Source organism: Aspergillus chevalieri, chromosome 6, assembly GCF_016861735.1.
Source record: "Aspergillus chevalieri M1 DNA, chromosome 6, nearly complete sequence".
NCBI lineage: Eukaryota > Fungi > Ascomycota > Eurotiomycetes > Eurotiales > Aspergillaceae > Aspergillus > Aspergillus chevalieri.
In genome coordinates this window covers 2,569,911-2,586,852 of record NC_057367.1, presented here as the reverse complement: position 1 = coordinate 2,586,852, position 16,942 = coordinate 2,569,911, and the positions used below count along the sequence as shown (strand labels likewise).

Genomic DNA, 16,942 nt, shown 5'->3' with positions numbered 1-16,942 from the left:
TGTAGAGGTACAGAGTAAAGCTTCTTCAACTAGTGTTATGAACAGATGTTGATTCAATTGTTGGGCATAACATCTCATGTTAGTCCACAGATCTTGACTCGTTCGGATGCTCCGTATATGTCTCCAGAGTCTACTCCGGAGTATGAAGCACTCCTTTACTTGTACCAGGTACATTATAAGATCTACAACTAAGGCCTGCCTCTTTCCCCCTATTTATATTTATTCTTTCTCCTTTCGAGAACTGCGGTAACTGTTGTCATATTGTTTTGCGGGGTAAATCGGATCGACCGATACAGAGTACAATGAGCACAACATGACAACATCAGCCAGCCACTGTATTCTAGTTAATGCGTGATCGGAAGAGAAACCCAGACAACGGATCCATTCCTGATCATTCTACTCTGTAACTGTGTTAAATGTGCCAAATGCACTGTGCCAACTCAATGTCCCTGCAAGACATGACTCCGAGCAACACCAACCCTCTCTACCGACGACAACTCGAGAAATCCTCACGATGATCCCATCCCAACACTCGAGTATCAATATCTCATTCGCCCATCCGCCGGTGATACTGTGAGTGATAAATGTGATACTGTACCGTGCTGCATCCCCCGGCGCTTAGAGAACCGCCATCACTGGCCACCATTGGTTCTACGGCATTTCTCCTCTCTTGATCGACCCCTCCAACAGGACAGACTCAACCTGAGACTGCCAGGCGACTATATAGCCGCGGAAGACCCCCTTCTGTCCTGTCTCTTTTCTTCTTTTCCCGTATCAGACACTGTGTGTTTGGAATTGGTTAATTTTCTTCATTCTCTTTTTTCTATTTTCATCTTTGAGTGGTTCGTTTTGGCTGGTCCAAGCACCACTTGTTTTTGCTTGTTTCTTAACTCGGCACGCGTCAATAAAAAAATAGAAAAACAACAACAACGCATACTTGCACATATTAATAGTATCTCGCGACACGCTGCGCTGGAATCCGATTTTGTTGATCAAAATCCTCACCGCATTCTTACTTTAATATCGATCCTCCCCAATCAGCCCTACCTCGACCATCATCTTCAATTCAATCCACTTCAATCACTTCAGTTCAAATCACTCAATATCACAACAAAATGTACGCCGCCCGCGCCGCCAAACCCAAGCTGTCCCTGAGCATCTCCGCCGCCCAAAACGCCCGCTCCTCCTTCCCCCTCAAATCCCCCAGCGCCGCCCCCCGCACCCCAATCTCGCCCGCCGCCCCTAGTCCCAATACGGCTGCTGGTGCGAAGCGCTTCTCAACGCTGCAACCCTCGTACGCTTACGCCAACACCTGCTCGTCCAAGAGTATCCTCAAGAAACACACTGGCTCGAGTGCGCACGCGGATAAGAGGATCAAGTTCAAGGGGACGCCGACTGTGCATTGTGTGACGCCGATTGAGAATAAGGAGGAGTATTACGGGTGTCATACTAGGATGGCGAGGGAGGAGAGGAGGTGGATTGTCAGGGAGTGAATTGCTTGAGTTGGAGGTTTAATATGATACGACAAGACAAGAATATGGGACGAAACGCGTCTTGGCCAGGGTCTGGTCGAGGTAGCTAGGGCTATTGAGTCCGACGGGTCGAGACCTTGATGGTCCACAATCACACCCGGCTCCGAACGACTTAGATCTACGATACAGCGCTGTCGGAATAAGGTCTCGGATGGTGCCTGTTGGATGATATTACAGTGGAGGCAATGCATAAGCGAGCAGTGTGAGGAGTTACTATTATGATCATGACGTGATGCTTTATGAACTTGACTAGCTGGAATCAATGTCATTCGTTATGGTTCCTCATACACTCTACAAACTCCGTAGATACTCAGCCTCACTATGTAACAACCTCACACCCCTCCACCAAATCAAACGTCGGAACCCCTTCTCAAGACTCCCACAAAACCTCCCCTCCTCCCTCTTCCCAACATACCCCATAACCCCCTCCACAACAACCCACCACATTCTTCGCCAACACCTCTCCCCTCCCACCACCCCGAACCGTTTCCAACGCCTCCCTAACCCACCCCACCTTTGTCCTCCCTCACCGGCACACCCCTCAACAACCCTTGCAACCGTTCCGTATCCCTAACCTTCGCAACCATAACCCTGACAAGCACAATAGCAGCGGGACTGAGGTAAATATCACATGACCTTCAACCTTTTCGAGATATTTCGAGTTTATCTTGTTTACTTTGAACTATATATTGTATTTAATGCTATAATCGTTAGTAAGTTAGGTATGCGTACAGAAGCCCTAGTTTTCAAGTGAATACGGATGTATGATTGATGCGCGACACCGTCCTTTTGGGGCATCAAATCAATAGCCAGATGTTTTGTTCCCTCTCCGGAATTGGTTTTGTCCCAGGCGAACGACCTAAAGTATTGATTAGACTGTTGATTAAGGTTGTGTGCAATTGGCTGGACTCGCTCCTGTTTGTCCCGAAGGATTCGTTGACAGTTTACTCGTGTAGGAGTAGGTTGGGGTTGATGATGTTTCCAAGAGCTTCCTCTGAAGGCTGCTTCTGCTCCTATCTGACCTTTGATGACACAGCATGGGAGCTGTTTGTAGTAGGATCTTTCACGCGATTTCGGTGGTAAGACAACCCCGATCTTACCCGCGGTTTGATATCTCGGAGGACATCATCCTCATCGGCTTTTCCGATGCTTATTGAGAATTTGTTCTTGGGAAGTAATCCTGCCAGTTCTTTGAGAAAAAGCACTAGCAATCCAACGGATCCCGTTCTGATCCCCATTGTACCTGCTCCCGGTTGCAATTGAACTGATTTTGTCTATTGTGAAAGGGAGGATAGCTCTGCAGTCATCTCTCCAACATCACCCATACTAATTGTGCTCTATATGATGTTCTTCGTCAAAAGCACGTACAACAGCCAAGTATACTGACAAAGCTTAGGGTGTGCTGCAGTCCACCACAACCATTTCATTTGTTGAATCTGAAGGTACCATCGTGTTCATCGAATTAGCCGGCGTCGGCTTGGTTACATGGTCACGGGGAAAATGGCAGATAGTCCAGGAATTCTTCTGCGTAAGACCCAGCCGCCAGTGCGACGTAGTGACAAACTTTGTCGCAGCTGTACTTCTGTTGCTGTCTGAATGGAATCATTCGTTTTCCAGCCTTGCTTGATCATGCTGGTTTGGTGCAACGCCGCTGGGAGTGTTTTGGAGTATTCGTTTTTCCATTGGTTCTCAAAAACTTGTGTCCGAGAAACGGAGGAGATTGAGCGAGGGCTTGGGGAGCGACGCGCCGCCTTGTATCAATAACTCTAATAGACGATAGCGAGTGAATACCGAGGGTGCGCAAGCGTTCGACGGTCCCGAGCCGGGTGACAGGGGACCCAGCTTGTTTGAGATGTGATCCCATCAACAAGCAGGAACAACTGCTAAGCAGCTGCTCCAAGACGGATTACCAGGGGCTTGTAATATCTGCTTATCGACCTCGTCGTTCGAACCGGAACCGACGGGGAAATGAGTCTTCCTTGATATTGTAGTCGGCCTTGACATTGTAGTCGGGAGATAATCACGGTCAATATTTGCTTCCCTCTTTCAGGAAAGCAAGGCGGGAATTCCATCGGATTCGATGTCTTGTATATCACAGTTTAAGAAAAAGAGCAGTGATAGTCAATGCATCATTTTCTGTTTCCTTATGCAAGGCACACCAGGCAATCAAGTGACTGACTGGAATATGTAGACATTCCACCGATATCGGTTAGGTCAATTACGAAGTGTGCCTTGCCTTAGCGATATCACTTTCTTAAGTTCCAAAAGAAGCCGTAGACATGCTGGATCCTACCAAGCAAGGAACCCAAGCTTTCACTCGCCAGTTACCAGTCTTGGTATAAGGAACTTTATCTCGTTCAATCCACTTTGCTGCGCTTCCTTATCATGGTGGCAGGGTTGTTCTTTCGAAATGTTGTAACCGAAGATTCAAATTGGTTGTTGCAGGAAATCCTTAGAAGGCTGTAGAGCGCTTTAAAGGCTCAAGCGTGTTGCTTTAACTGTCCGTATTATGGCATTCCTCAGTCGTGCCGGTTAGTCAGAGCGGATGCTCGGCTCTTCAATGCTTCAGCATCCCTGGGTTGTTCTTCCGGGGTTTTAATGGTCGCGTTAAGAATAGAATTACTTTAAATTCATATCGCTCATTCGATGAGCGTAACAAACCAAGCATTTTTAACGAACCAAGGCGGGTGCACCGCAAAGCAACTCTTCCTTTAAAACTAAACGCCTGCCATCTTCGATGGTTGTCTTCCACTTTTGCTAGGATTATTTGCTAGACAATCTTCCTGTTAATAGCACTAATTTAAGGATCCAATGTTGTTTGACGCAACATTTCTTGGTGATCATTTAGCGTACTTGTAAAGATGGTCAGATTTCGAATTTCCTTCCTTTGATATGGCGTAGGTTTATTCCGCATCATATATGTGAAATGAAAGGCGCAGTTCTAAGGGAGGGTGATCTTTCGACACCTGACCAGGCCAATTATCTCTTGCCTTGCCATCCCCTGTGCAGAGAAGTAATGTCCCCAATTCGAGCACAAGTGACCGACGGAACCTCAAGAGTGGTCAGCTGCATCTAGACGTGATCGGTGCTGACGGGCTTCCGCCATATGTAGTCTTGAGCTCGCCGACGTCCTCCGGGCGTCTTTCGATTTCAATACCCAAGAACCTCGTTGCTGGTCCGTTCTCAGTGTAAGCTCTGCACCCAAATATTAGGAAATCGTCCACGTCAGATTGATTCGGAGTTATCACGAGGATGCCATGGTAAAGAGCGCGTTGTTTTTGGAAAACCAGGCTATACGGTTGCTAGGTAGCAGCACCGTGATTTATATGAAGGATTCGAAATATCTGGAGGTATATGACTAAGGTTCAGGTCTGATTGCGGCGCTTGACCTTTCCGGGTGTTAAAGCGTACCTCATGCCTGCACGATGTCAAACCTGCTATTTACCTTAGGAAAAAGTACCCATCTTCCATTTCTTCATCCTCGCCACTGATAAGCTCTGCCAGGACATCACCGAATTTAAATCGCTCCAGCTGGATAAAATTTCGGAAACTGCGACATATAAAGGAGACCTCCAGGTATAGAAATGGCTCCGATGTCTATTGAGCATCCCCAAACACTCACTATGGTCAAACGTCGTTGGATGAGCACTCCTTATAAATAATCTACCCAGTGCTGTGTTCCAAGCATCGAAGAGATGCTCGATTATAAGCGACTTATAAACACCAAGCTGTCAATGTTCTCAGCTTTTCGGAAGCTCTGTGGAACTTAATTGCGCAACCGCTAGATATACCAAAGCAAACGTTTCTTACCCCCGAATTCGACGGTGGTGGCGCTCTGTCTGATGGTAGGAAGATGTCAGGCGTCTGCCTGGGGCGCTTGATTGAATGATCATTAAATCTGATGAGAAATCGTATTGGTGAATGGTAAACCTTCGATATTTTTGCAGCAAATTCACTGCTATTTACACTTAGAGGTGTGCTGCTCAAAAAGGAAAAGGTCTAGACAAGGTCATTGTGCAACCAAGAGAAATTATAATCAGCCTTGGCGCTAGTTCTTGTCTCCTTTATATTTTCCCAAATAGCGACTGCTTCTCCGGTATTGTACGGCGCTATGGCACTTCAAAGACTACGAAAATTCTTCTCAAGAAAACCAGAACCCCCCTTCCATATTGTATCCGATCTCCATCTAGAAGTCGACCAGCAATACGCCTCTTTCGAGTTCCCAGTTTGCGCACACTACCTTATCCTTGCTGGGGATGTCGGGCGCTTGGCGGATTATGACGCGTACCTATATTTCCTACAAAAGCAGGTTGAGCGATTCGGAACCATGTTCCTCGTATTAGGGAATCATGAATTCTACAAGGAGTCTTTTGAGTCAGGAATTGAAAAGGCTAGACGGCTTGAAAAGGAGCCTTGTTTAAACAGTCAACTTATCTTGCTTCACCAAACACGCTATGATATTCCGGATTCTAATGTCATTATCCTCGGCTGCACGCTTTGGTCCAGGGTTCCGGGGAGGTCCAGCGACGATATCCGGCAGAAGATTCAGGATTTCCACCAGATAAAAGACTGGTCAATCGATGATTACAACGCAGCTCATGATGCGGATTCCGAATGGTTAATTCGGGAGCTCGAAGCAATACAAGAGGAAAACCAAAGAGCAGGCAAGGACCAGAAACGATCCGTCCTGGTCGTGACGCATCACGCGCCTTTGACCCAGTTGATGCCCAGTCCACGGAATGAGAATAGCCCCTTGTTGCCCGTGTTTGCGACTGACATCCTTTCAGATATCCCGAAGTTGGATGGTGTGAAGGCCTGGGTATTTGGACACACACACTATTCAACGGAATTCAAATACCGGGGGGTAAGAGTTGTTAGCAATCAGCGGGGATACGTACTTAATGGGGTTCGTTTGGGGAATAAGACAAATAGATTCAATCCCACCAAGGTGATACATGTGTGATAAGCAGCTTAGGGGTTGAAATCGTCTCATGATGGTTATAGAGACTGTATTATAGCTAGTACCATTTATGGTCACGCTTTAGGGCACTTATTCAGGGCTTCAATGGCCCGTGCGAATCCAATCTCTTTCCGCCGACCTTTACCGGAATAAAGGGCCTCTCATCCACCTTACAATGTTGAACTTACGAGTATCAACCGCGACTTTTCGCACGAGTTTGCTCATTGCTTCGAAAAGGAATTGTTTCTCTAGATATAGAGGGCTACTGACATTGGCTATTGAAACTTCTTGGTGAGCACTCTCGGTATCTTCCAAAGCTTTTTACTAACCTCGATGTCTGTGCTAGTGATGATACCTCGGTAGCGATTGTCGAAAAGAACCCGAATAACATCCCCGGCGCCGCGAAAGTACACTTCCTCGAAAATGTAACCGCCGATTCACGAGAATACCGTGGCATCCACCCGATCCTAGCACTAGAATCGCACCAAGAGAACCTCGCAAAGCTCGTTGGAAAAGCGCTCTTGCATCTACCAGAGGCAGAAAATAAAAATGGAAATACTGTAAGTGATATATCACGACAAATAGTCTTGGCCGATGGATCAAGTCCACGCCGGAAGCCGGATTTCATATCCGCCACCAGAGGGCCGGGGATGCGCTCGAATCTGTCCACCGGCTTGGATACGGGAAAGGCGCTTTCGGTTGCATGGCAGATACCGTTTGTTGGGGTACATCATATGCAAGCGCATCTCTTGACGCCGCGACTTGTTTCATCTCTGAACCGGGGTCAGACCGGCTCCGCCACTACTACGACTACTGAGACCACGCCAGAATTCCCATTCCTCTCCATTCTCGTTTCCGGTGGTCATTCGATATTGGTGAAATCGAAATCTATTACGGAACACGAGGTTATGGCTTCCAGCACAGACATTGCCATTGGGGAGTCTCTTGACAAAGCGGCCCGAGACATCCTTCCCAGCTCCCTGCTTCAAAATGCAAAGACTACAATGTATGGGAAAGCATTGGAGCAATTTGCGTTCCCGAATGGTGCCTCAGATTACGCCGATTACCGACCACCGATGACCCGAGGCGAGGAGGTAATCAAACGTGAAAGTCCATGGAGTTGGAGTATCACTACGCCATTCGCCAACACGCGGCATCTGCAGTTTAGCTTCTCATCTATCGCGAGCGCGGTTGGTAAGCTCGTATCTCTGAAAGAGAAGACTGGACAGGCTATGGCCAATGATGAACGGATCGCATTGGCTCGGGAAGCGATGCGCGTCTGCTTCGAGCATCTCGCCTCACGAACCATTATCGCCCTCGAGGCTCTCAAACCAAAAACGGGAAATTCCAACGAAGAAATCAAAACGCTAGTCGTGAGCGGCGGAGTCGCCGCAAACAAGTTCCTGATGAAGGTCCTTCGTTCAATCCTCGATGTTCGCGGTTTCGAACATGTTAAGATCCTCGCTCCCCCACCTTATCTGTGCACAGACAATGCGGCGATGATCGGGTGGGCTGGGATTGAGATTTTCGAGGCGGGATGGTGCTCTGATCTTAGTGTTCGCGCATTGAGAAAGTGGACTCTTGATCCACGTGCTGATGATGGTGGAGTCCTGGGCCCGAGTGGGTGGAGGAAGTGTTGAAATGACAATTGTACAATAGCGATACCCCATGTGTGTTTGTGCGCCACTCTCCTGTCTATATACCAGTGTGTGTAGCTATAGCAGTGTATTATATGACAATTCTCGATATGGCTTTTGAACGTTTCTCATTTGGTTTTTTATGTAACGATGCTGGTATATCGATACAAGTCGAAACCACGCCCAGGCCAACTGCCCGCCACATATCTTTGATGGACGGAGCTATGCCATAAATTCGTCTCCTTGTATGTAATAGGTCATTTATTGACCGTCCCTTCCAGAGGGAAAGCAATCCACCGGTATCACTCCATCAGTGTTTATATTTGTAAGATCCATGTCACCAGCATGATCAACCACCAGGAACATTTCCACCCCGCAAGGAAGTGACCTGCTTTCGAAGCTCGAGGAAGAAGTCCTTTCCGCTCGCCATGTTGTTGGCTGAATAAATTGTCAGCAAGCACTATCGAGAAGGGGTTGAACGATGGTTCACGTACGTTTGGCGCCCCAAGGTCCGCTAGTACGGTTGTTTACGTCCTTCCCGGTTGGTTTGTAGGCGGCAGGTTTCGGTTCTGATGAGGATGGAAGTCAATGATCCGTTTTGATAGCGTAGGATGTCGATAGATTGTACGTACCATGTGCACCTGTAGAGAGCAAGAACAGTCAGTCGTCGAACCGAATAGTCAATGAGCACGCGCCCACTTACCTCGCTTGAGAGCTGACTTTGCCTCCGTCGCATTGAATCCACGGACGGAAACATGTTGCTCGTTAGCTGGTCCGGCAGGGCTCTGGTCGCGCGAGTCACTCCAGGAATTCCCACGCGGTCCTCCCATGTTCCTGGAACCCGACTGTCTATGGCCCGACTGGCGATTGTCATATGGTCGGCCTCCGCGCCATCTGGATTGACCGTTAGTGAGTTATTGTAAGGATAAAAAATTAAAAAAAAATAGAAGAACACACCGGTCATCACCCATCCTGGAACAATCGATTGCTCTCACAGAGGACGAGTTGTGAAGCTGTGGGCGAGGATTGCCATTTAGTGGTGTGGTTGGAGCTCCAGGTGGAGGGCGGTCTCGTCCTTTCTCCGCTTGGGGCTTGGCGGCGATAACAGCCACTCGCTCTCCTTTGCCTTCGCGTTCGCTCAGCTGGAATCCTGCGCTTCTGTGTTCACTTTATCTCGCCCGTGTCGTCTTCTTCTATCCTGTCGGCTTCTTTACGCTCGTTTGGATAGTCATTTTGATGGAGAGAAGGCTATGACCTGTTAAGTTGGCTGTTGTGGTCTGTGTTTGCCTGCTAAGGACCGGCGCGGCTTGATTTCAAAGAAGCTGAGCGACGAGCTCAACGCCCCCAGAAACTGAGTCCTACTTTTTCTCCTTACCTATATCCTATTAGACACCCTGAAAATGGCACCTCTGCTTTCAGTGAAACGACACCCCGGCCCCGGACGACCGCCCAGGAACCCCCCTAAGCAGGAACCCAGCGAAGGGCCTCCGCTCAAGAAACGAAAGTATGTTCCAGGAGGTCCTGGGGGGGGAGGAAGGTTCATCGAATACGAAGTGAAGGAGGTACAATCTGCCAAAGCTGCGAAGCCCACGAAACCCGCGAAACCCGCGAAACCAACACCAGTGAGACGCACCTCTTCAGTCTCGCGCAGTCGAACTGCACGAGAAACACCGCGTGAATCCGAACTGCAACCTGTCCAGCACCTTCCGCCGCCTTCTTCCGCCCCTGTACCGACAACACCTCCTTCTGCGCGATTAAGACGGGATAAAACTCAAAATCGCGGTCGTTTTGGCTCGTCGACATCGGCTGCGCTTGCGTTACAACAGGGAGATGGCTACAAACCGCGTGAGGAGCGCGGTTGGGAAGAGTTCCATCCGGAGTTGGATATTGACGCGAGAATTGCAGTTTTCAGTGCGGATGAAGTAGATGGCCCACGTCCTTCAGCCGCGACTCCGCATGCCCCTACCGCGAATGGCGAACAGATTCCCATCCCCGATCATCTCCGTGCGAACGCCGATATTCCCTCTCCTACACCACCCAAGAGACGCCCTGGACGTCCCCCGCGCCGCCCTGATGCTATGCTTCATGGCCTGGGTAACCCGAATGAGCCTAAAGTAGTGCCGCCTCCAGGTCCCAATCCCCGCGAGAGGTTGACTCTACCGAAGCCGTCCTTTCGGATACGGGATCCGTTTGTTTTTTACGATCTACCGGGCGTCGGTCAAGCCAATTATGTCGACCGTACAATGGCTAATGTGGGATACCAAGAGAGCGATATCTTCTTACGACACGATCGCCAGTTGATTCGAATGAGCGAGGCGGCGCAGGAGGATGATCTGGATGTGATAAACCCGACTGGAGTTGAGGGTGAAGTCAATGCAGCGGTTGGCAGAGTGGAGTACGATATGGATGAACAAGACGAAAAATGGCTGGAAGAGTACAACGCGAAACGGAGGCTGGACCAACTGGAACCTATCAAACCGGCAGTTTTCGAAATTACCATGACAAAAATCGAAAAGGAATGGCATGCGCTTGAGAAACGGATACCGAAGCCTAATCCCAAGCCACCCCAGACGCATCGCCCTCGTTCTAGCTCAGCAGCCGCTGTTAATGGAGAAACTACCGGGTCGGGAGAAGAACAGGACAGCAAATGCGCTATTTGTGATGATGGCGATTGTGAGAATTCTAATGCCATTGTGTTCTGTGACGGATGCGATTTGGCTGTGCACCAGGAGTGTTATGGTGTGCCTTTCATCCCAGAAGGCCAATGGTTATGCCGCAAGTGTCAACTGGTTGGAAGAGGATCAGTCAACTGCATTTTCTGTCCCAACACCGAGGGTGCTTTCAAACAAACCACGACGTCGAAATGGTCTCATCTTCTTTGCGCCATCTGGATTCCAGAGGTGTCCATCGGCAACCCGTCCTTGATGGAGCCTATTACAGACATTGAAAAGGTCCCCAGAAGTCGTTGGAAGCTCCATTGCTACATTTGTCGGCAGAGAATGGGTGCGTCTATCCAATGCAGCAACAAACACTGTTTTGTTGCGTTCCATGTTACATGTGCACGCAGGGCTCAGCTCTACCTGAAGATGAAGGCTGGCAATGGAACTCCGGGACTTATGGATTCTCATCTCCTCAAAGCCTTTTGTGACAAGCATGTTCCTCCTGAATGGCGAAGAGAACATGGCACCGACGTTGCCACCGCGGAGGCCATGGAGTACTATCGGGAAACTATGCAAGGTCGACGATGGGGTGATAGCCAGGCCGCTGCTCTTTCGTTGGAACCGACACATCCCACTAACTGCGATCACATGCATGACGACGGACAGAGAAGCGGGCCGCGACTAACTCTTACTGTTGGTGGCAACAAACGCAAGCGTCCCACCGTTCCAAGGACTGTCTGGAAACTACCATCTGGAGCTCCGGTCATACCGCAGGTTGTCCTCAACTCCGTTGTGGCCTCCCTTCAGCGATTTGGTGTTCGGCAAAGAAAACAATACGGCGAGGATGCGTGCAAATACTGGACACTCAAGCGGGAAGCAAGAAGAGGCGCAGCGCTTCTGAAGCGTCTGCAGTTATCGCTGGAAACCTTCTCTTCGATGGAAATGACGCGCAGGGACTATATGGCTATGGGGGTTGGTGGTGGCAAGCGGTTACAGCGGCGCATCGAGTTCGGTGAGCGGCTTTCGCACGATCTAGACCGGTTGCGCATTCTATGCGACGAGGTGAAGAAGCGGGAACGAGAGAAGTTGAAGGATGCAGAGACCCTTCGTCACGTAGTGGATACTGTTTACTTTCCTATTTTCCCGTTGCTTTGGCCTATCTTTGACAAGGCTGTGACGTGAGTTTTGACCTATTTTCGTTATTGAATGAACCCCGCTAACTCTGCGACAGTCTTGATGGCAAGGGAATTTTCCGACAGGGACTATTATCCATCCGCAGAAAGTTGGAAGACCGCTCGTATACCTCCATTTCCATCTTTTCAGCCGAACTTGCCAGCGTCTTTACCTCAGAGATCGGCGTCCAGCCTGCCGGAGACACCGCTGAGCTTCAGATGCAAATTAGTGGCCGGGCGCCTGAGCTTAGCTTAGAGCAGCGTGAGAAGAGAAAGTTGGCTAAGCGAATTATTAAAGCGATCCAGCCTGCCTTGGAGGATGCGATTAAGAAGGAGAGCGAGTTGAATCGCAAACCGTTTGAGCAGGAACTGAAGGAGTTGGATCAGATTTTTGAGGATAGTGTCCGGTCACGGAGGAATTCTCTTGCTGATTTGACGGAATTGGCTGGCACCGTTGGCACGGAAGCTGTTGGTGAACTCGAGGGTCCTAATGGCGCGGTGCAGGAGATTGAGGGCGGCGATGAGCCTGCGAAGGAAGAACCTCAGGAAGAACCGCAGGCCTCTGCATTACCTGATACCGATGGTGACCATGCTATGGCCGATGCAGATGCAGCACAGCCACCTGAATCCACCGCATCTCAAGCCCAGGATACATCTGCGACAAATGCAGCTAAGGAGCCTGAACCTGGGATGGGAACCACGAACATTCCACAGAATGATGAGGTCCGAGCACCTGTCAATGGAGACGTCAAACAGCATGCCAATGCCAGTTCACAGTTCACAAAGAAAGCGCCTGAACCACAGGAAGGGCCTCCTACGCCTCCACTAAGCTCGCAAGAAGACCAACAACATCCCTTGGCGCAAGGTGGAATCCAATGGTACATGGAACCTTTCGATCCACTGGGTACTACGATCTACGAAGAGCGCTGGACAGGCCGAGACGTCATGCGTGGAATGAGCGAGGAGCTCAGTGAACTGGACGAGGATGAATTGATGGATTTGGTGGACGATGGTCTCGAGGGAAAGACGCAGAAGAGCTCTGGTGCAGCCGAGGATGCAGATGGGTCTGGTGAAGAACCTGTCAAGGTCCATCAAACCCGGAGGCGGTTACGGACATCTAAGAATTAGTGGTTTTAGATAATGGGTCGGGAGTTAAGGTGCTTTGATTGTTTTATGGATTGTTTTGTCTGTATTCGAGAGGGCCAGGATACTGGGAAAGATGGCGTTCTTTTTTCTTTTTACTTTGTTTCCCTTCTATACGCGACTAGCGATAGGTGTAATTGAACCTGGAAATCCATGATTCGGGCTTTATTCACATTCACTATTAATGTACTTCGTACTCTGTGCTTGTATGTAGTATAGTATATGCACTGCGATTCCGAAAATGGAATGTTGGTTGCTGGGGTCTTGGCGCATCCACCGCAGAGCCGCGCGTGGTCTGGAATTATTATGCTCGACTTCTCTTCTGCCTTCCCCCTTCATTCCTCCTTCCTCCATCCTCCTCTCCCATCCTCTCATTTCCTTATTCTCATTTTCTCTCTTGTTTAATACCCTCTTCCTGTTCGACTGTGACTGAGTTTAGCTGAGTTACCAGCTCTCTTGTCGTCGGTGGAATTTTTCTGTTTGCCTTGTTCTGGACGTGCGACACGCGCTCTTCTCATCCTCAAGTGACGTCTCTTTTATTTTACGGCTCTTTCCACTTCAACTCTTCAACTCTTCATAATGGCCTCGGAATACGAGCAGGAGAACGGTCGCTACGATGGTATGCTTGAAGACTTACTTGACCGGCCAACTGGACCTTTCCGCCTCGGATAACAGCAAGACTGACACCTGATTCTTTTTTGCCCTTCAGACGAGCCTCGTTTCGACCGTCACCGCAGCGCATCTCCTCGCGATGAGATCAGAGATGACCGTGCCCGGAGCCGCTCCCCCAACGGCCGCATTGATGACCGGTATGCCATCGCCTCTGTTTCACACCCAAAATCAAAATGGCCTGTTCTCGAAAAGCTGACACAAGAGACCAAGTGGATACGAGAGAGGCCCTGTCGACCCCCGTAAGATGCTCGACGATGACGAAGAGGGTGCCCAGAATACCGGTTCCAACCTTTTTGTCACTGGCATTCACCCTCGTTTGTCCGAGTCGGATTTGTCGCGCCTGTTCGAGAAGTACGGTGACGTCGAGAACTGCTCCATCATGGTTGACCCTCACTCCAAGGAGTCGCGTGGCTTTGGCTTCGTGAAGATGGTCACCGGTGAGCAGGCGGATGCTGCCAAGGAAGGTCTGCAGGGTGAAGTCATCGAAGGCCGCACTCTGAGCATCGAGAAGGCTCGTCGCAGCCGTCCTCGCACACCTACTCCTGGCAAATACTTTGGTCCTCCTAAACGAGGTGAGCCTGGTTTGGAATCCCATAAGTCTCCTTCAAATACACTATGCACTAACAATTGTGCTAGGTGCCCGTGGTCGTGGTGGCCCCCGTGGCGATCGCTATGATGACCGCCGTGGTCCTTGGGGCGCTAGCTGGCGCCGTGATGACTACCGCTACGGTCGCTATGACTCGTACAGTGACCGTAGCCGCGACTATGGTGGCCGTGACTACCGTGACTACCGCCGTGATTACCGCGATGACTATGGTTACCGTGGCATCGACCGCTACGCTTCTGGCGGCGGCCGCGAGGACCGGTACAGCCGCGAAGACCGCCGTGGTGATGACCGTCGTGGCGGCGGCGGCGGTTACTACGACCGTGATGCTAACCCTCCCAGCTACAGCCAGGGTGGTGCCCCTCCGCGTGACGCATATGCTAGCCGCTCCTATGCCGATGACCGGTACGCTAGCAGGTAAGTGAAGCCATGTCGGAATGATCAAATGTCGAAGTCGGTCGAAGGCACCTAATTTTTCTCGCTTTTAATTGTTGTGTACTTTTTACCCTTTCCTTCTGTTTTCTCTCGCCCCTTCCCCTGCTTGTGTTTCTATTATCTGATTTCGACGCCAACGGTGGGCCGTCGTTGTTTCTGTTCTTCTATGTCACGCACAAAAAAGTCGTCTTTCGCATCCCCTTGTCGTCTCGGTGGAATCGAAACGCCATTCAATCTTGCGGCAAACTTCTCAACTGTCCACACAAGAAAAAAAAACAATCCGTGTCGCCGCGCTTCGATCACTGGATATTGTTTTCAAGATTTTTATTCTCGGTACTCTCCAGACAATCATGGCGGCAAGGACGAGGAACAGATCTACATTTACGTTGTAATTCTCGGATTATCTCATGGGTCAGCACTGCTACATTTCAACTCTTCGGGATGTTTTCGCTAGTCAGCTCTTCGCCTTATTGCGTCTTATTCACAAACACCCTTTACGTAACGACCCGATTGTATTCGACCAGAAAACACATAAAACAAAACAAAAGTTTCTTTATTTTGGCCCATGCCCCTCCGCCCAATTGTCTCACGGCGCACTGTGAGAAACCAAACAGGAAGAAAAAAAAAAAGAAATCCGGCCATTCCACGCCAGTTTCCGCCATAGCCGTGGCGTGTTTTATCCCTGTAGTATCGCCAAACACCGGCCCCTAGAATCGCCGCGAATGGGGGATTCTGTAATTCTCGGGTCGCCGCAGAGGAAACCCGAGACTTCTCCACGGCTAATTGCTTATTATTGACAGCATGCCTGGAAGGTAAGGTTTCTATATTTTCAAAATGGGAGCTGATCTGTGTCACGAAGATCTTGATTTCTCATTTTAGGCAGGGAGCAAGCGAGCTATTCGTGTTACATTGGTTTCTGAATGGTTATACCCGATAGGCTTGAGTTCATCTTCGCAGTATATATGTTATAACAGCGTTGACAGCAGGGCGGTTACTTGCACCAAGCCAAGGCTGGTATATTGGCCATCTAGAGATGACAACTGTCTGCATTGTGAAACAATAATTGGTGCATTGACAAAGCAACGCTTGCCTGCTGTGCTGCTATCCTAGGTGCATCAGTGATGATCTGGCTGGCGCTGTTGAAGGGTCCTCCTTGCGTCTGTATGCAGGGATCCCTGTCTTGATGATCGTGATTTGCTCAAAGTTCAGACTCCATCTAAGTGAAGATTTTCTACGAAACTTTTATATAAGTATGGACGACCGTTGAGTAAATGAAGCGTGGAGATTTGTAGGACTTCTCATGTTCCTAATGTATATATTCTGTACTTGAATGCCTGAACGGCCAAATACTTGTATGTTCAAAGTATACAACCAACGAAGCAATGATGCAGCGCCACATAAAGCATCAGATCAATTAATCCCGAGCTTAATCGTGCTCGAATGCTTCCAGACCACTATTCACGCCAAGGTACGGCCAATGATCCACTGACACCTGGAAGCCCGACAGCCCAGTCTTGACAGTTCAGCGAATAAGAATAAGCCCACCCGACTGAGCGTCACGGATTCGGTCGCTTCCATACAGCCACAGACGAGATCTTCACTGCAGCCCATCTCCCTAAAGTACTGTCGTGGATATCCACCAGCGCCAGCTCATTGAAGTAGAAGCATCCCGATATCGGTTCGTAGTGGCCCCTTTCAGAATATTGTCCATCATTCAATTAATCAACCTGTCCTGTTGAGCGATTCTTCTACTCAGGCGACTTCCCCTCAACCTCGGCACTCTTCTGAATAAGAAACTCCCCAAGCACGCGCAGCGGATTCGCTGGTCTATATCGTATATTAGCCTTCTCTCCTTCTTTCTTCCCCCGACTAAATCCCCAGGGAGAAAAGGTGGGGAAACGTACTGTTCCTTAGCAACCCCCTTCATCCCCTCCAGTAGATACGGCACGATCTTCTCGTTCATGTACACGCGCGCGGGGGCGCCGCCGGGGCGTCCTGGTGTCTGGGATTGCGCTTGCGCTGCTTGGGTTTGGGTTTGGGGGGTGGTAAGGGAGTCGTTGGCGACGGGCGTGCCTGCGAGAGGACTTTCGTTTGCCATTTTGTGAGGATTAATTGGATCGAGTGGGG

At 49.6% G+C, this 16,942-nt stretch overlaps 6 protein-coding genes across 6 annotated transcripts; 4 read left to right on the top strand and 2 right to left on the bottom strand.

Moving 5' to 3' along the window:
• Window positions 1-1,115: 1,115 nt before the first annotated feature.
• Window positions 1,116-1,493, top strand: ACHE_60907A (uncharacterized protein; the record flags this gene model as incomplete). Its single annotated transcript, XM_043282133.1, has 1 exon — window positions 1,116-1,493. One exon carries the CDS (start codon window positions 1,116-1,118, stop codon window positions 1,491-1,493), a length of 378 nt encoding a protein of 125 aa, XP_043139543.1.
• A 4,150-nt stretch (window positions 1,494-5,643) lies between these two features.
• ACHE_60906A (N(6)-L-threonylcarbamoyladenine synthase family protein) lies at window positions 5,644-8,132 on the top strand (the record flags this gene model as incomplete). Its single annotated transcript, XM_043282132.1, has 3 exons — window positions 5,644-6,396; window positions 6,578-6,783; window positions 6,839-8,132. 3 exons carry the CDS (start codon window positions 5,644-5,646, stop codon window positions 8,130-8,132), a joined length of 2,253 nt encoding a protein of 750 aa, XP_043139542.1.
• A 346-nt stretch (window positions 8,133-8,478) lies between these two features.
• ACHE_60905S (uncharacterized protein) lies at window positions 8,479-9,100 on the bottom strand (the record flags this gene model as incomplete). The annotated part of the gene is made up of 5 exons (XM_043282131.1): window positions 8,479-8,567; window positions 8,624-8,698; window positions 8,762-8,770; window positions 8,833-9,023; window positions 9,087-9,100. 5 exons carry the CDS (start codon window positions 9,098-9,100, stop codon window positions 8,479-8,481), a joined length of 378 nt encoding a protein of 125 aa, XP_043139541.1.
• Window positions 9,101-9,529: 429 nt separating this feature from the next.
• NTO1 (putative PHD finger domain protein) lies at window positions 9,530-13,089 on the top strand (the record flags this gene model as incomplete). The annotated part of the gene is made up of 2 exons (XM_043282129.1): window positions 9,530-11,967; window positions 12,021-13,089. 2 exons carry the CDS (start codon window positions 9,530-9,532, stop codon window positions 13,087-13,089), a joined length of 3,507 nt encoding a protein of 1,168 aa, XP_043139540.1.
• A 594-nt stretch (window positions 13,090-13,683) lies between these two features.
• On the top strand, window positions 13,684-14,801 carry ACHE_60903A (RNA recognition motif domain-containing protein; the record flags this gene model as incomplete). Its single annotated transcript, XM_043282128.1, has 4 exons — window positions 13,684-13,723; window positions 13,814-13,913; window positions 13,987-14,348; window positions 14,413-14,801. The coding sequence occupies 4 exons, from the start codon at window positions 13,684-13,686 to the stop codon at window positions 14,799-14,801; spliced, it is 891 nt and encodes a 296-aa protein (XP_043139539.1).
• Window positions 14,802-16,563: 1,762 nt separating this feature from the next.
• Window positions 16,564-16,913, bottom strand: SDC1 (DPY30/SDC1 family protein; the record flags this gene model as incomplete). The annotated part of the gene is made up of 2 exons (XM_043282127.1): window positions 16,564-16,642; window positions 16,720-16,913. The coding sequence occupies 2 exons, from the start codon at window positions 16,911-16,913 to the stop codon at window positions 16,564-16,566; spliced, it is 273 nt and encodes a 90-aa protein (XP_043139538.1).
• Between the last annotated feature and the right edge of the window lie 29 nt (window positions 16,914-16,942).